At 39.5% G+C, this 16405-nt stretch overlaps 1 protein-coding gene across 1 annotated transcript; it reads left to right on the plus strand.

Moving 5' to 3' along the window:
* Positions 1–14144: 14144 nt before the first annotated feature.
* LOC108553822 (RNA-directed DNA polymerase from mobile element jockey-like) lies at positions 14145–15368 on the plus strand. Its single transcript, XM_017908863.1, has 3 exons — positions 14145–14565; positions 14719–15126; positions 15196–15368. The coding sequence occupies exons 1-3, from the start codon at positions 14145–14147 to the stop codon at positions 15366–15368; spliced, it is 1002 nt and encodes a 333-aa protein (XP_017764352.1).
* Positions 15369–16405: the final 1037 nt, after the last annotated feature.

A 16405-nucleotide genomic window follows, 5' to 3' on the forward strand; every position in this document is an offset into this window, starting at 1 on the left:
ACCGAATCCCCACCAGCCCAACCATTCTAACATCATGGCAGAAGTAAAGTAAAACGCTTGCTTCCCTTATTGGCAGAACTGATTCCTTCCTATTAGCCCGGTCATAGAACACCATGTGACAAAGAAAGCGAACGAAACAACGAGACAAAGTGAGATAGACGCAACAAATGGATGCAAGAGCGTAGACTCATCCTAAAGCGTAGGAGTGCTTCCAAATTCATTGCAAGTTAACTCTGAGATAACATTTCTTTCGCGGATATCTTACGTCTATGTTAACGTATCACATTACCGAACTTGGAGATAGTAGTTTTGGGAGTGTCATGGAAGAGAGGGTATTACTAACAAGAGTACAGACGGAGCAAGTGGAATACCCCTCTTGCCCCGCAACCGAACGAGAAGACTTCTCTCATGCAACGCATAGTACGTGTCCCAAATCGTCACTATGTAATTATATTTGATTGCAAATATTCTGGAATGTAAAAAATAATTTTTTAATATTACTCTTTTGTAATCAAGCCTATTTCTTAGTTCAAGAAATTTATTCTTCGACTTTTCTAATTTTTCTCTAATGTTACCAATTTTTGGCCTCGTCACTGCTTACTGGCTAGTATCTGTTCAAGCGTGTTTGTTTCTAAAATTAATATGCCGTGACATTTACTTAGGACATCGACGTGATTCATTTTACTACTCCATCCACTACTCCATCTGTATTCTATTTCATAGTTGTAGTTCTGCAAAAATAATTCCCAGCGATAGATTCTCGAGTTCACTGTTTCTTCGTTTAAAGTGAGTCTCGAATTGTCGAGTTTGTAACGATTTTAACCCTAGCTCCGACTAAATAAATATGAAATCTTTTGATCACATATATTACTGCTAGGCGTTTGTTAGTACAAGATAATAGCGTACAAGATTATAATAAGAATGTAATTTACAATAATAGTGGATCGTGTAAAAAGTAATCGACATAATATATTTATTTCTCTTCACACTTTTAATACGACTCAAGATTTTCACTCAAAAATTCTCACTTACAACTCACCTATCCCACACTCTCTCGTTTCTTCCCTTTGCTCTCATACATCACACAAAAATACGCAGACCATATTGCACTTCATTCATTATACCCATACCTGTTTTTCATAACAATCGAAAGTCGCCGTACTCATCCTTTCCTACAAACATCTTGTATATTTTGTACTTTTTCAAGATATATTAAAATCTATGTAACTATTGCGACAGCATTCGAATTCGAAACTATGATATTTTGCGTCTTGGACTATTGTCCTTTCACTAAAATAAAAAATAGACTCTAAAAGTCCGTTTATTTATTTCTAAAGTAAAATATCCCGGAATCCATTGGTACTCGTGTCGCAGTGAAGTTTTGGCATGAGTTTTGGATCGTAAATCGCCAAAACTGGATCTGCCGCTAAATGCTTTCTTAACGTTTGAAAAGTATCATTTTCTTTTGGACTAAAGGAAAACGTGGTGCCTTTTCTTAATAGGCTATACAAAGGTTTTAAGATTACCGAAAAGTTTGGTATAAATCGACGAAAATAGCTGGCCAGTCCATTGAATCTTTGTACCGCTCTTACATTTCGATGGATAGGGTAATTCGGAATCGACCCAACCTTTTCCTCATTGTTCGTTTATCACCTAACCTGAGTATGTAACATTTGTTTGCAGAAAGAAGCACTTACCTAGTCGAATTTGCTATTTATGTAGAGTTCGCAATTGGAAAATTTCTCGTAGAACTACCAGATGTTTCTTTGTAGTCTTCGTAATTACTAGAATGTCGTCTATATACAACAGGATTTTATGTTCTCGTATTAAGTTTCCAAAAATATGATTTAACTCATCGTTAAAGGACTCAAGGTCCGTTCCTCAAACCAAACGGTATCCGCAAATATTCAATCCGTTTCAATGGTGTTACAAACGACGTGTATTTAATGATCATCAGATAAAGGTGTTGACAAATTATCTTTTATTGTTACTTTGTTTATTTCGCGATAATCTGTGCATAGTCGGAGATCGTCAGTGTTTTTCCGTACCAGCATTATCGGACTCGCAAATAGAAAGTTACACTGACGAATTATCTTATTCTTTAGTAGATTATCTAATATCTTTTGTAATTTTCGTTTTATCGCTAAAAGCTAGTCTTCTCTTAATCATGCCTCGTAGTCATCGAGCTGTTACTATTTCTTAACGAAAATTTAACGGGTATTACAAACGCTTTTTTTGAAGATGTATTATCGATATATTATCGAGTAGATCGGGTTATTTATACTAAAGTTTTAGTCTACAACGTCATGGAGGTCCTTGGATGCGCCATTTTGCTTATAATTTGGGCCGCGGACAGTAAGTAATAACGTCTGAGACCCTTGGATGTTGTCTGATGGTGCGTGATATAGCTTTACAAATTATGTTGCGTCAAAGTAGCGTCGTCGCTTCTTTCCTGCTATCGGCTCCCTGTTGAATGTAGCCGATTCCCTGAAGTTGCATAAATTTTCACCGGACATACCACAGATCGTTTCGGATTTGTATACTCTTTACACCAATGTCCTTTAACGTTACAGCCGAAACATCGCGGTTCGTCTTGACCTGCCTACCTTTCTGTCATTTTACTTGATCGATCCAATGGTTGTCCCGCGGTCGTGTCCCCTTTCTCTCGATCGTTCTTATTGTTTCGTAGAGTATGTTTCGAAAGGGCTTTAATATACTTTTGGTTGTTACGAAGCATTGCATTCTTGCTTGGTCTCTCATCTCTTGTTTGGGCACGTTGTGCATGAGTGAGTCACGTAATTCCTCTTAGTCTATACACTTGTATTTAGCGAGAGTCAGTTTATCGTGGTAATAATCGAGCAAAATACTCGTCTCTCATACAAACTCGTACCTCGAGTTGCTTTGGACGAGCCAGTTTGTTCGGGCGATTAACGAGGCGCCGACGCAATTCTCCAGAAATTTCGGCCATCGAAAAGCATATATAACTGGACTTGGTCCTAAACCATTTTAGTACTTTCTCACATAGGCGTTGGAGGATAACGAGTTTCATTGTATGCTCATCGGAGTAATTCGACCTACGTTTTTCTACTGACGAATTCTTCGCCATCTCGTGAAAACTTGTTCAGCAAGTCTGCGATGGTCCTTAGATTTCTAGATTGAAATTAAATTGTTTATTACATTATAATGTGCAGTAAACTAACTGCATTTATATAGTAACGAATATATAAAGTTTATTATTAGTGAAATATTTATATATATATATACACTTATGCAAAATACAAAGATAAAATATACGTGTCCTTATGGAATACAATATCTAATGCACTGTGTACAGTTTCGGGTTTGGGTGTGAACCCTTCCAGAAAACTAAAGGCCCTTTCCACACAAAAGCCCAAATTTGACCTCAAAAGTCGTTATTGGTCTGCGATGTCTAACAGGCCTGACACCATTGTTCCACGGTTACGGTTTATTGCAACAAGATAAATTTTCGATTTCAAGACGATTGTAGTAAACGAGGTGATCCAAAGGATTGACGAGTCTGTTTGCACATGACCGTCGCCAAGTCCCTCGCGCACACACACAGCAAGGACCAACATACGATAGTACATACAATAGCTGTCGCGATTAGACTGATTTGCAAGCATTGGTCGACACAGTGGCTCACGGAAATATTCGAACGGCACGCATATTTCAAGGAAGTACTCTAACTGGAAAATTCTGATTTTAACGTAAGTACACATGTGCATAAAGCATAACGAATTACACGTGGAACAGTTTTCTTTATTCTGAGATGTTACTTCACGTGAATGAAATCATTACACAAAATTACGATCTAATGTTTGTTTTTTTAAATGTAACTGTATAAAAGTGCGAGATAGATCAAAATTTTTCAAACAAAAAATCTTCGTCTTCACTGATTTGTCACTCTATAGTAAAAATTTCTCCGTGTCAGATCTCATTTAAGAATGAAAAAAGTTGTTAAAATTTTAGTCGTTGATTTTATCTCCTCAAAGCTATTTTCTGACAACAATAAAATTATTGCATGCGTAACTTTACGTATACTTTACGTGCAGATAAACTACCATTGCAATCAGAATTTTCGGATTAGAGAATTCTTTTGAAATATAGCGTGCGAATACTTTTGTCAGCTACTGTATTTGCTTTCTGCTTCAACCCACCGAATTACTCATATCTGACCGTAGTGTTGTGGATCCCTCTCTGTACACTAATCTTAGACTCTTTCTAGCCATACCTTTTCACGCAGTAGCAGCTCGAACTCCCGTCGATTAATCGGTACTTCCTCTGGGGACACGATCCTTTCTATTTCCCGCTGCATTTAATCCTTAATTTCGTCTTCATACGTCTCTCTTCGTTGACCTAACTGATCTATTAATTCAGGGATATTATTTGCACTTTCTGATTCTGCTGTCACTAATCGCGTGATAAGCTCGTTCTTGTTACCGAAGATCGAGCGACTTCTATCATTCCTTTGTTAGCTAGGTATTTTCGCAAACACAAATAATTCTTTTTTTAATCGCTTTTCTAACAACAAACTAACATCAAAGGTTTCCAAAAATTTCGTAAAACCGCACACTACATTCTCGATCGACGCGACCGATCTCATCTCATCGTCATCGTGTCATGGCAATGTACATATGTCACTCGGTGTTCAAGGGTTGAGTATCACCACACGCAAACACACACACATACCGCTTACAATGTCGAAGAACGAAAAGTGGCATCACGTGCTGGAAGCTAATGGCTTTAATAACGTTAGAATAATGCGAGAAAAACAATTAGCTGTAAGACCTTCAAATACAATAGAGAACGCAGACGCAAAGTGCCAAATGTATTTCAAAAATAAGATGGTAAATTTAAAATTAGCATGTTATAAAAATAGGGCGAGAAATGTAATGGAAATCATTCATATAGACGTACATGGCCAATTAACGCTCTCAGGTTACAAAGGTGAGAGATATTTCGTGACATTTATAGACCACTTGGGTAAATCAACGGTAATCTATTGCATTAAGTATAAGAATGGAGTGTATGAATGTTTCACTCGATACTATATGATGATGCGCAACATTACTGGCAAGAAAATCAAACGAGTTCACTGTGATAATGTTTTAAAGTATACAAATATATGTTCTTACTCATTGGCTAAGCAGCTAAGTTCCAATATAAGGCTTCTCACATGCATCAATTAAATGACGTGGCAGAGCGATATAATCGCACGACGATAAATCTTGCTAAATATTTATTAGCCGAAGCCAAGTTGGATAAGCGTTACTGGCCAAAAACGGTGACCACTGTAATTTATTTGGGAAATCGATTGCCAGCAAATACACGAGAGAAAAGGACTCCACAGAAGAACGAAGTAATACACAAAAAATGATCTGATCTGTCAAATTTGCATTCCTATGAAATCCAAGCTTTTGTGCGTATCACAGAAGCATGTCCAATGACAATATTGAATCCGAAAGCGACAAAAGGACCATTAATCGGGTACACAGAAACAGGATACAAAATCCTGGTAAATGAGTAAATAATTGTAAGCCGTAGTGTGCAATTCGTATATAATTCTCTCATAATCTCTGTACATGACAATCTCAGACCAACAGTAAAGAACAAATCAGGGAAGAAAACCTGTTCGTGGCGGAACCTTCGTGAAACGACACGGAAGACGACGAAATGAGACAAGAGGAGGTTTCACGAGTAAATCTTCAAAATGAATGAACGAAAGAAGAATGCTTGTAAGGTACGATTATATGTTTATATGAATTATGCAAATATCACAGTACTCGAGAGTTGGGATGAAACGAGAAGCACACCTGACTCAAACATGTAGATTAGAACTACGAAAGGGGAGAGTAAAGTTTTGGAAGGATTTAAGACTTGAAAAGTGATAGATGAGCCTGAAAATAGAAAACTTATAGACGTCAAATGGATATTTAGGATAATGACACACGACTAATACAAAACCCGACTTTTGGCAAGAGGATTTTCGAAATTTACATATGTCCACCAATTGGGTACGATATATAATGAAGCAAAGCTTATCATTTAAAAGAGACTCTGTATGAGCTTAGAGAAAGCCCGCGTTACTGGTACGAATATTTGAATGAGTTCACGTTAAGCATAGGTTTCACGAAGTCTGATTTTGACTCTTATTTATACTTAAAGATCCAAGAAGAAATAAAAATATACATCATTTTATATGTGGGCGATACTTTGATACGTGGTTCAAATCTGAAAGAAATTCAAAATATAAAGTCACATCTGAGTAAGAGATTTAAAATGAAGTATTTAGACGAGTCTCTACAGTGTCTGAAGATAGAGATCGAGTACACCGGACATAATCATTCAACGAAGCTAATTGTAAGTCAATCGGGATATGCGAAAAGTTTGGCTGAGAAATACAACGTGACCTGTTTAAAATTGTACGATACACCACTAGTGATAAATTTGTAATTGCCACCTGTAGAATGTACGAGTAAAGGTCCTACTCTATAGAAATTTGGTACACGAACTTTTATATGTACGTCACGGCAGGAACGCCGCTGGACACGTCGATGACGACATTCGACGTTAATTATTTAAATCACGCTCAAAATAGTCAAAAATACTTCAAGCACGCACAATCCTGAAATATTTATATGGACCAAAAACATCAAATTATATTACATTTGTACTACGCATGACACGTTTGATGCGTTCATGAATGCGGACTGGACATCCAATACACTCGACGGAAAATTAACGACTGGGATAGTATTCCGGGTATTCGTAGTATATATGGTAATCCAATGTACTGGAGATGCAGGAAGCAAAGTATTGTTTTTTCGAACATTCGCGCAGAATACCGTACTATAGCAAAATGTGTTGAGGAAGTGTTGCTCATACAAGAAACACCTAAAGATCGAAATATTCAACTAAATCCCTCGATAAATTTGTACAAAGAAAATGCAGGCGCTGCTGCTCTTGCAAAGAATGGCAAATTTTCTCAAAACACTCTACGCAATATCGTTTGTTTTATGAACGATCGAGAGTTAACGCGAGCACAGAGATATCGCGATCCGTTTGTCAGCAGCTGACGAGATTTGTTGGACGGTGACCGCCAAGGTCTGTCTGTCAACGACCGGAAAGATAAGTTCATTGGATATTTTTTTTACAGTTTCGGCCCTCCTGACCTGGTGATAGTCCGCGGCATGCAAAGATGATAACGTGTACAATCTAAATCCATGATTTCATTTGATCCAACATGGGTTACAGTTCTTGTAAATGGAACTCTCGTAAGCTGAAACCCTTCAACGTCCTCAACTACATATCGGTCTGATCTAAGATATTGACTATTTCATACAGGCCTTTGAACTTCGGTACGAATTTTTGTTAATGCCGGGTGTAACGCCATAATCGTGGATCATGATGTAGTCGACTAATCGATATAAAATGCTTGCTTTATGTTTTTCGTCTATCGTCGTTCATTAGCTCTCTGGTTTTGTACCATAACTTTTTTGACGCCGATTCCTTGATACTAGGTAGGTCATATTGGGATTATTGGTGAAAAGAAATAACTATCGTTCTTTATAATTATCTTTATTCTGTTCTTAGGAGGGTATATTTTCTGTATTGTAACTGTACGCAAAGAGAGACAAAACTAGAGCGATGGAAAAGGGTATGCAATTGCAGCTCGTCCTGGTCCCCTAATTCTTATCTACAGCGTGAGAAGTAAACATTTCACTCGTTCCCGGAACTTCTTCGACGCATAGTTTAAAGATATATCTTTTTCTCTTGACAGATTCATTTTTGTATATTCGATACGTTAAGACGTATCTTATTTTCAACAGATGCTGCGCAGATAATCCTTTTTTCCCCTCCAGGGGTGAGAATTCTATACATATTTGAGGCAATTTTTAATGTATATTTTGATTTTTTCCCTCACTTTCGGAAAGCAGTATAACTCGGTTGATCGATTCAAAAACCTTTTCCATGCTTATATAACCGAGATCATCGTGGCATGATTTGATTATCCTCTCCTCCGTGCATTCTGGCACATAAGATGACAATCTCATATTAGCCTTTCGATAGATAGATTTGCCTCTCAATTCGAAAAATTTCTGTACTGTGTGCTGCAACCTTTGTCAGATCTTGCGAATGGTTGGATCTTGATTTTGTTTAATTGCTAGTGTTTGTTTCAAAGTATTTGTTTCGGTAAATATGCAGTTTAGCGGCTTTGCCCTAAACGCACCTTTTTCTTTCGTTTTCTTTTTTTTTTTCACAAAAAAAGCTTTATTTGTGCCTCAATAAGAAATATAGATAATATAATAATATATAATATAATAATATAATAATATTTGTACGTTATGTACTCGAAGTTTCTTTATTATAGAGCAGAATAGTCACTATCATCATCGACAGATTAAAACCAACGTATACCGTCTCGGATGCAGTAGAAGAGGAACCAAGAATCCACTCACCGCAGGAGACACAGTAACCAGCAATGCAGCGAACATGCCAGCCAACAATGCAGCCTGCGTGTCAACCAGCAGCGCAGCTCGCACCTCAATTAGCGTTGCAGATACTAAACGAGTGAAAGTTTATTAATGCGTCCTGTGTTTGAAGGACCTGGTCCACCGAGGTCGCGTAGGAAATGAATGATCAAGAAAGAAAACTTGAGTGTGAAAGAAGACAGAGTGCAAGGGCGCGGGCGAGGCAGCCTTTCAGTTTCAGTTTAGAGTTTCAGTTTTCAGTTTGAAGTCAGAGTTTAAGATTAGCAGTTTAGAATCAGCATTAAAAGTCAGTTGAAATGAGAAGTTTTAGAGGTCGGTCGTAAGAGAGTTGTTAGAGTCTTTGTTACTTCCTATTGTATTGCAATAATCCGTTATTTTGTTAATAAAGCTTATTTTTGTTCTATTAAGTGAAACAATAAAATTCTGTCGATCCCTCACTATACGATTCTACATTTATGTCAAGGAGCTCGTTATACGTAACATTGTTTTAAACTTATCAACACGGGTGCAAACCATCGCATTGAAATAGTATGACAGGCTGGACTTTGCCACAATTGCCTCGAAATGAAAAATGTCCGCTCAAACACGTGCAAAAAGTGCAAGGGAAAGCATTACACAATATTATATCCAAACACGAAGGATTCAAATCAGACCACATAGATTCCAATAATTACGTTGAGTTGCATTAATTCCCCATCGGAAATCTGATTGTCAATCACGTTGATTAAGATTGCGGACAATCAAGGACCGCACCACACGTGTCATGTACTATTAGATTCAGGATCTCAATCCCTTTGAGATCCTGGCAGACAGCTGAGCTACAAAACTCGGTCTTTCTCGCAACAAACTCAACACACCGGTAATCGGCATAAATCGAATAGTTTCGACTATAGATACATCGGTAAATACGAAAATTAGTTCACGAATAAACGCCTTTCCTGTAAGATTAAATTTATTAGTAATACCCCAAACCAGTGAATTGATATCCATTCGATCGATACGTGCCGAAGAATTAAAAATATCATAGAACATACGGTTAGCATATCCCAGTTTTTAGAAAATGGCCACAATTTATGGGCTAATCGGAACCAAAATCTTTTTCAAGCTGCTCGCGGTCGGACAATTTACGCTGACCGATGCAGCCGTCACGTTACAAAGGATCAGATTAAGCCGGGTGGTAACAAGGACTCTGCCTAATTCAAATATCGCAAAAAGTAGCATTTGTAGATTAGCGTTAAACACAATCAACAATGAAATCGTAAGGTATGGCAACTGGAAAGACGGTGTATAAGGCCTATCACCACCACAGAAAAAATCCAAAACCAAACGATCGGTAAAACGTTTAGCACTGCTGCCCGTATAATCATACAGACAACATTGTAAGCTATAAACGTTATATATATTGAATAGTAATTTAAGAGAGTTAACATCGATCACATTTATACATTGTAAGTAATTTTCAGAAAAGACGTTGTAAACAGTCAGTTGGCGAGCAGCGTCTCCACCGATAGCCTATTTATGGTGAGATCGGTCGAGGGGTGTCGAACTTTTCGAGCAGAAGAGCAGGCAGTCTAATAAAGATCTTTGGAAAAGAAAGTCATCGGAAGTCTTCTACAACAAATAGTTACATGAATCGCGATTTAAAGTGTGGGCAACTTTTATCGATACCCATTATCTTCCGATAGGAGAAAACCCTTCGTTGAATTTCTAGAAAGACATCGCCAAGGTTCAAGGACAACGGTCACAGATGGGGATGTTTAGACGCCAAGCTCGGACATTTGCATCGGAGTTCAAGCGAAGAGGCACCTACACTTGAAGACGAGGTCACGGAAAGGGTCGCGCCCTATAAAACTGCGGAGGATGTGTTTTTGAGACATTAACCTACGAGCTAAGGATTGAATAGAACATTTAGCCACCAATAAAACGCTCGTTAATTACAAACGTTAATTAATATTCTCCTACAGATCAGAAGTGGGATACAATAGGAATAAGAAGAAAATTAGCTCAAATGTTGCGCACGAAACAGTTCAGTGCAGTGTTGCAAGTGCTTGAACAAGATGCAACAAAACATTCAAAGAGGAAGACTCGCCACCAGGGGTGAACATCGAAGGCGACGCGTGAGGCTGACATGTGGGCGAGTTCGTTCTTGTCCCGTTCCAGAAGCCGATCCAGGAGCTTGGAGGATTGCTACCGGGAGCAAGGAAGAGGATCCGGAGGAGCGAACGATTGCTATTGGGAGCAGGAAAAGAGGTGCCGCGGAGGGGAGCGTGAACGAGGATCCAGGATGTACGGCGGCCATTGGGCCAGTACTTCGAGGTATCGGAAGGTATGTCGGGACGAAAGGCGGAGAGACTCACTGGAAGAAGTAGGAGGACCGAACGATCATCGAGCAGGAGCAGTTCGAGAGGACGATGGATGAGCACGACGAAACAGGACGATTACATTGACCGCTAGAAAACCGTAATGGGGACTTTCGAGCCTGTCTTAACTCCTTGATGAAACACCAAATAAAATTAAAAAGTGCACATATTCCACCCGAAGCACTTTTTTTTAACTTTTTTTAACTTTTTTTAACTAGACGCAAATAATTTCCTACAAGATACTAACAATATTTCAATTATATATCGTGTCAATCGAAAAACGCGAAACAAAACCATTCTGTATGTAGATAACAAACGGACAAGGCGTAAACTCGATTTGCAGGTTTGAGAAATTCATCGCTAAAAAGATATGACAGATAATCCCAACAAAAATGTAAAATAGTACTGGTGGTTGTTCAAAAAGCTAATATAATAAATATATTTAGCCAAATGTAAAAACCGGTAGTACATGCTGTCTATATTGTACATGTTGTAAATATATATCCCTATTCCTTTCAATTCCTTCCTCCCTATCCCAATTTAATTAGATAATAAAAAAAGAAAAAAAAAAAAAAATGGATTATCTAGCTTTGCATCCCTTTTCTGGGGATTCAACACGAATTGCCATGTAGTCGCCAAAAGAAGAATTATCTTTTGTAACAATCTTAGAAATAAATAACAGAAAGTGACATAAAATGTAGACAAAAGTAAACTTCTATGACTATGTGCATTAACACTAAATAAAAGTCTTAGAAACAAAATTGTATAGTAAATGAGTCTGGAACGTGAAGATAATCGCAGTTACGGCACTATCCTGGTTTTCCCTCTCAAACCTTGAAAATTCAGGAGAGGGCCGCATGTCGTGGAGGTCGCATCAGTTCGTACCCATATCCACAGCATGTCGCCAAGGTAAAGGGTCTCTAATCGATAGATTATTGTAGGTAAGGGAACTCGGCAAATTGGATCCGTAACTTCGGAATAAGGATTTGGCTCTAAGGAGCGGGGAGTGTCGTGCTTGGTCCGGAAGCGGGTTTGGCTGACGTGCCGCGCCTGGGCGAGCAGAATGGATCGTGGTCTCGCGCTACGTACTCAGAATCCGAGCTCGGACCCGTGCCTTGGCCTCTCGCGGATCTTCCTTGCTGCGAGGCTTCCATGGCGGTATAGCCGTCGTGGTCGTTCTCTTCGGCCGCCATTCGACGCTCGGCTCAGAACTGGCACGGACTAGGGGAAATCCGACTGTCTAATTAAAACAAAGCATTGCGGTAGTCCCCACGGGTGTTGACGCAATGTGATTTCTGTCCAGTGCTCTGAATGTCAACGTGAAGAAATTCAAAAAAGCGCGGGTAAACGGCGGGAGTAACTATGACTCTCTTACGAGTATGCCGCGCGCCGACCTTGTGGCGCTTCTAAATATTGTATGGGGTACGAGAGTTTTTCCGCCGGTGTTACGAAACAATCGAACCTAAGTCAGGAAATTTAAAAGAGCCCAAAAACTGGAAACCGATCACCATCTTCAGCAAGGTGATTCGGTTGCTACATAAAATACTGACAACACGCCTTAAAAATGAAGTCCCCTTAACGCACAGCCAGCGAGGCTTCACCAAAACTGACGGCCTCATGGCAAATAGCACCATACTACAAACAATAATCAGGACCATGCGCAGCTGCGCTAAACCGTTTATAATATTAACTATAGACTCCGCAAAAGCCTTCCATCGCGTAACTATAGAATCAATTATCGATGCACTATAAAAAAGAGGCGTGGACGAACATACTGTCCAATACATTGTAGAATCATACCAGAACATAACAACTACTCTGGAATGCCATGACAAAAGATCCGAAGCCATAGAAATTATGAGAGGCGTAAACCAGGGCGACCCCATGTCGGGCTTTTTGTTTAACCTCGTCTTGGATGATTTGCTAAAACAATTAAGAGAAAGAGAGGGAGTAAAGATTGGCGGCGCAAATATTACCGTGCTCGCATTCGCCGACGATGTAGCATAGTGTTGTGACCCACGACGTCCTATGGATAAAGAAAACTAACTCGCGAATACACGAGGGTGTTAGGTGTCCCTTTTGGCCAATTGGCTAGCAGATCCAATTATTCACGGGTCGCGCTGTTCTTCTCGACACTTTCCCGAATCACGGTTTACAAGTAGTCACTTAATTATACTTACAGAAGTAGCCGCAAATCTTTGAGTACGTTGGATTCGCAGTTCTTGAAACGTCGGGGAACGGCTGTCACTAGGCTCTACAGGACACGATCGCTGCCAGAGAAAACGTCAGGGTAAACTCGTAGGGCGCAGCACGGCGATGAGTGATCGTGAAGTGGCCAACGTGGTGGATAAGTGAAGAGTATGGCTTATATCTATAGGGTATAAGTTACGCATTAGTCTAAGACGTCCGAGCCACGTCACACCTCCCTTCCCGGGGGAAAAGAAATCCTCCGGATTTCTGTAACTGGGTAGACGTTAAGGCGGGGTTATTCCGAGTCGGACTCGTAGTCTTTTTGAACGTTTTTATTGTATGTCTTTGGGGGCTTGGGATCACTAGTCTCGCACTGGGGTTCACTTTAGTGAGTTCCACTTCCGCACCCTCGTCACTACCACTTGGTTTTTGCTCCTGCCTGTCCCGAATTATGTTGTTTGTCAGTGTTGTCCATACGGCTGCCATCAAGTGGACGCTCCAGCTGTACCCTTGATGCAGCGTTATCCCGTTCAGTATTGTGTTTATTATTAATTTGATAATTCCGATTATGATGAATATCCCCAGGAATCCAGAGGTTATTGTGCCTATTTGAAAGAAACGGTGCCAAATTTTCTTTGCCATCGATTTGGTTAAGCGTTGTATGTCGTTTTCGGTTAGGAAGCTGCGTATGTTCAGGCTGGCTCCTGCGTTTTCGATGCCGTTCATTCCTTGGACGAAGTTGTCCAAGACCGAGTGCTTTTCTACTGGGAACATGATGTGTTCCCTTAGGTTCTCGATTTCGTCCTCGGAGTATACTCCGCCCGTGGCTACCCTGAGGGGCTCCTCGTAGTGCCAACGAGGTGTTGCGAATGGGTCCGGTGCTGGTGGGTTTATTGTCTCGGACGACTGCGGAGTCAGTTTATACCATCGAAAGTTGATTTTAAATAATGTAGGAAGGAGTTCGTTGCAGCGCCTTGCGCTTCCGCTGGCGGTGATTATGTGGGTCCGGGGTTTCAAGAATGCAGATCGGTTATTGAAGGTGATTGGTAGTTCGTTGTAGCATTCATCGGTTTTCCGAAATATGACCGTCGTGGGAATGCATTTTACTATATGGAAAGAACAAGAATTAGCTAAATTGCTACAGGAAAAGAAATACGCATTTTTATCCTCTGGGATTTCAACTTACTGGCCTGCTGATCGCACGAAGATACCTGACCACCTTCATTTTTTCATCTTCAACGGTATTGCTCAATGTTATATCGACATAGAATCAAGCCACGACTTATCGTCTGATCGCTCACCTATAATAGCAATAGTTAGTACTGCAGTAATTAAAAAGAAAACTGCTCCCAAGTTGCACAATTCTAAAACTGACTGGGATGTATTTAGGGACAGCATTTCTGAGAATTTTAACTTAAATATAAGGCTAGAAAATCCGGAAGAGTTTGAGGAAGCCACCATTAATTTCATTTCGCTAACTCAACAAGCAGCCAAAATAGTCAGTGCATAGCATAAACTACAAAATTCAACGCAGTTTATCCCAATAGAAATTAAAAAACTAATAACTGACAAAAGAAGAGCAAGGGCGAAATGGCAGCGATACCGCTCTCCTACAGATAAGACGATATATAATCGAATAAGCAACACACTTAAAGGCAAACTAAAGGAATTACGTGATAATTCGTTTCAAAATTACATTGTGAACCTCAGTCGTTATGACAATTCTATATGGCGTGTAGCTATTTCAGCTCTAAAATCGATCGAATCAAATCATCCGATTCGTATACAATCTACTCCTTCTGGTCCATGGGCTAAGAGTAGCAAAGAAAAGGCGAATCTATTTGTTAAGCACCTTGAGGCTGTATTCTCTCCGAATAGCATTCATCCCGATCAAGATATTGTGGACTGTTTAAATGCTAGACCTATGAACTCTGCTAATTCGGGTTCAATTAGACTCGTCTCGACTAACGAAGTTAAAAAAGAAATCTCTAAGCTGAATAACAAAAAATCTCCTGGCTCGGACCTAATAACTGCAACAATTTTGAAAGAATTACCTAAAAAAGGTATAGTAATGCTAACCTATATTTTCAATGCTATCTTCAGATTAAACTATTGACCTAAATCACTTAAAGCAACTGAAATTATTTTATTCCCGAAGCCGGGTAAAGACCCTAGCGACGTCTCCTCTTATAGACCAATAAGCCTACTACCTGTCATTTCTAAAGTACTAGAGAGACTTCTGCTCCAAAGAATTACGCCTTATCTAAATTTTATCCCGAATCATCAATTTGGCTTCCGGCGTTAGCACTCTACGATTCAACAATGTTATAGAGTCGTTAGTACAATAAATGAATCACTGGAAGACAAAAAATATTGTTCGGCAGTTTTCCTGGACGTAAAATAAGCCTTCGATAAAGTATGGCACGATGGACTACTCTATGAAATAAAGTATCTCCTTCCTAGCTTCTACCTCCTTCTCACCTCATATTTGCAAGATCGTGTTTTTAAAACAAGAGTGGAAGGCGAATTATCAAATACCCACCCAATAAGAGCCGGAGTACCACGGGGTAGTGTGCTGGATCCGATCCTGTATTTAATTTACACCTTTGACCTGCCAACAACATCCAATATTACACTAGGAACGTTTGCTGATGACACTACGGTTTTGGCAAGTCACAAGGACTCCACCATTGCATCACATCTCCTACAAAACTATCTAGAAATATTCAAAGAACGGACCTCAAAATGAAAGATTAAGATCAATGAGACTAAATCCAACCATATTACTTTTACTCTCAGGAAGGGTCAATGCCCCCCATCTTTCTTAACAAGATACAAATCCCGGAATCAACAACGGTTCGGTACTTGGGTCTACATCTTGACAGCAAGCTATCTTGGAGGAACCACATAATTAAAAAAAGGAAACAGCTCGAGCAAAAATTTAAAAATATGTACTGGCTACTTAGTAAAAAGTCAAAAATGTCATTAGAGAACAAAGTTCTAATTTACAAAATTATGTTAGTTGCAATATGGACTTACGGACTTGAGCTATGGGGTAGTGCTAGCAAATCTAGCATCGCAATCATACAAAGAGCGCAATTAAAAATGCTCCGTGCAATTGCTAATGCCCACTGGTATGTCTGCAATTAAATAATTCACAATGATCTTGGCATCCCATTTGTCACCGACACTATTCAGGGAAAAAGTGGAAGACATCTCGCCAGATTGGATGATGTAAACCCACTTCTTCAACTACTTCTCAAGGAACGAGGAAACAGAAGACTGAAGAGAAAATGGCCCATTGATCTCGGATGAGGCTTAGGAGGACTTTTCATTGGGGAA

Source organism: Eufriesea mexicana, unplaced genomic scaffold, assembly GCF_001483705.2.
Source record: "Eufriesea mexicana isolate 0111107269 unplaced genomic scaffold, ASM148370v2 scaffold13767, whole genome shotgun sequence".
In the NCBI taxonomy this organism is placed as follows: Eukaryota; Metazoa; Arthropoda; class Insecta; order Hymenoptera; family Apidae; genus Eufriesea; species Eufriesea mexicana.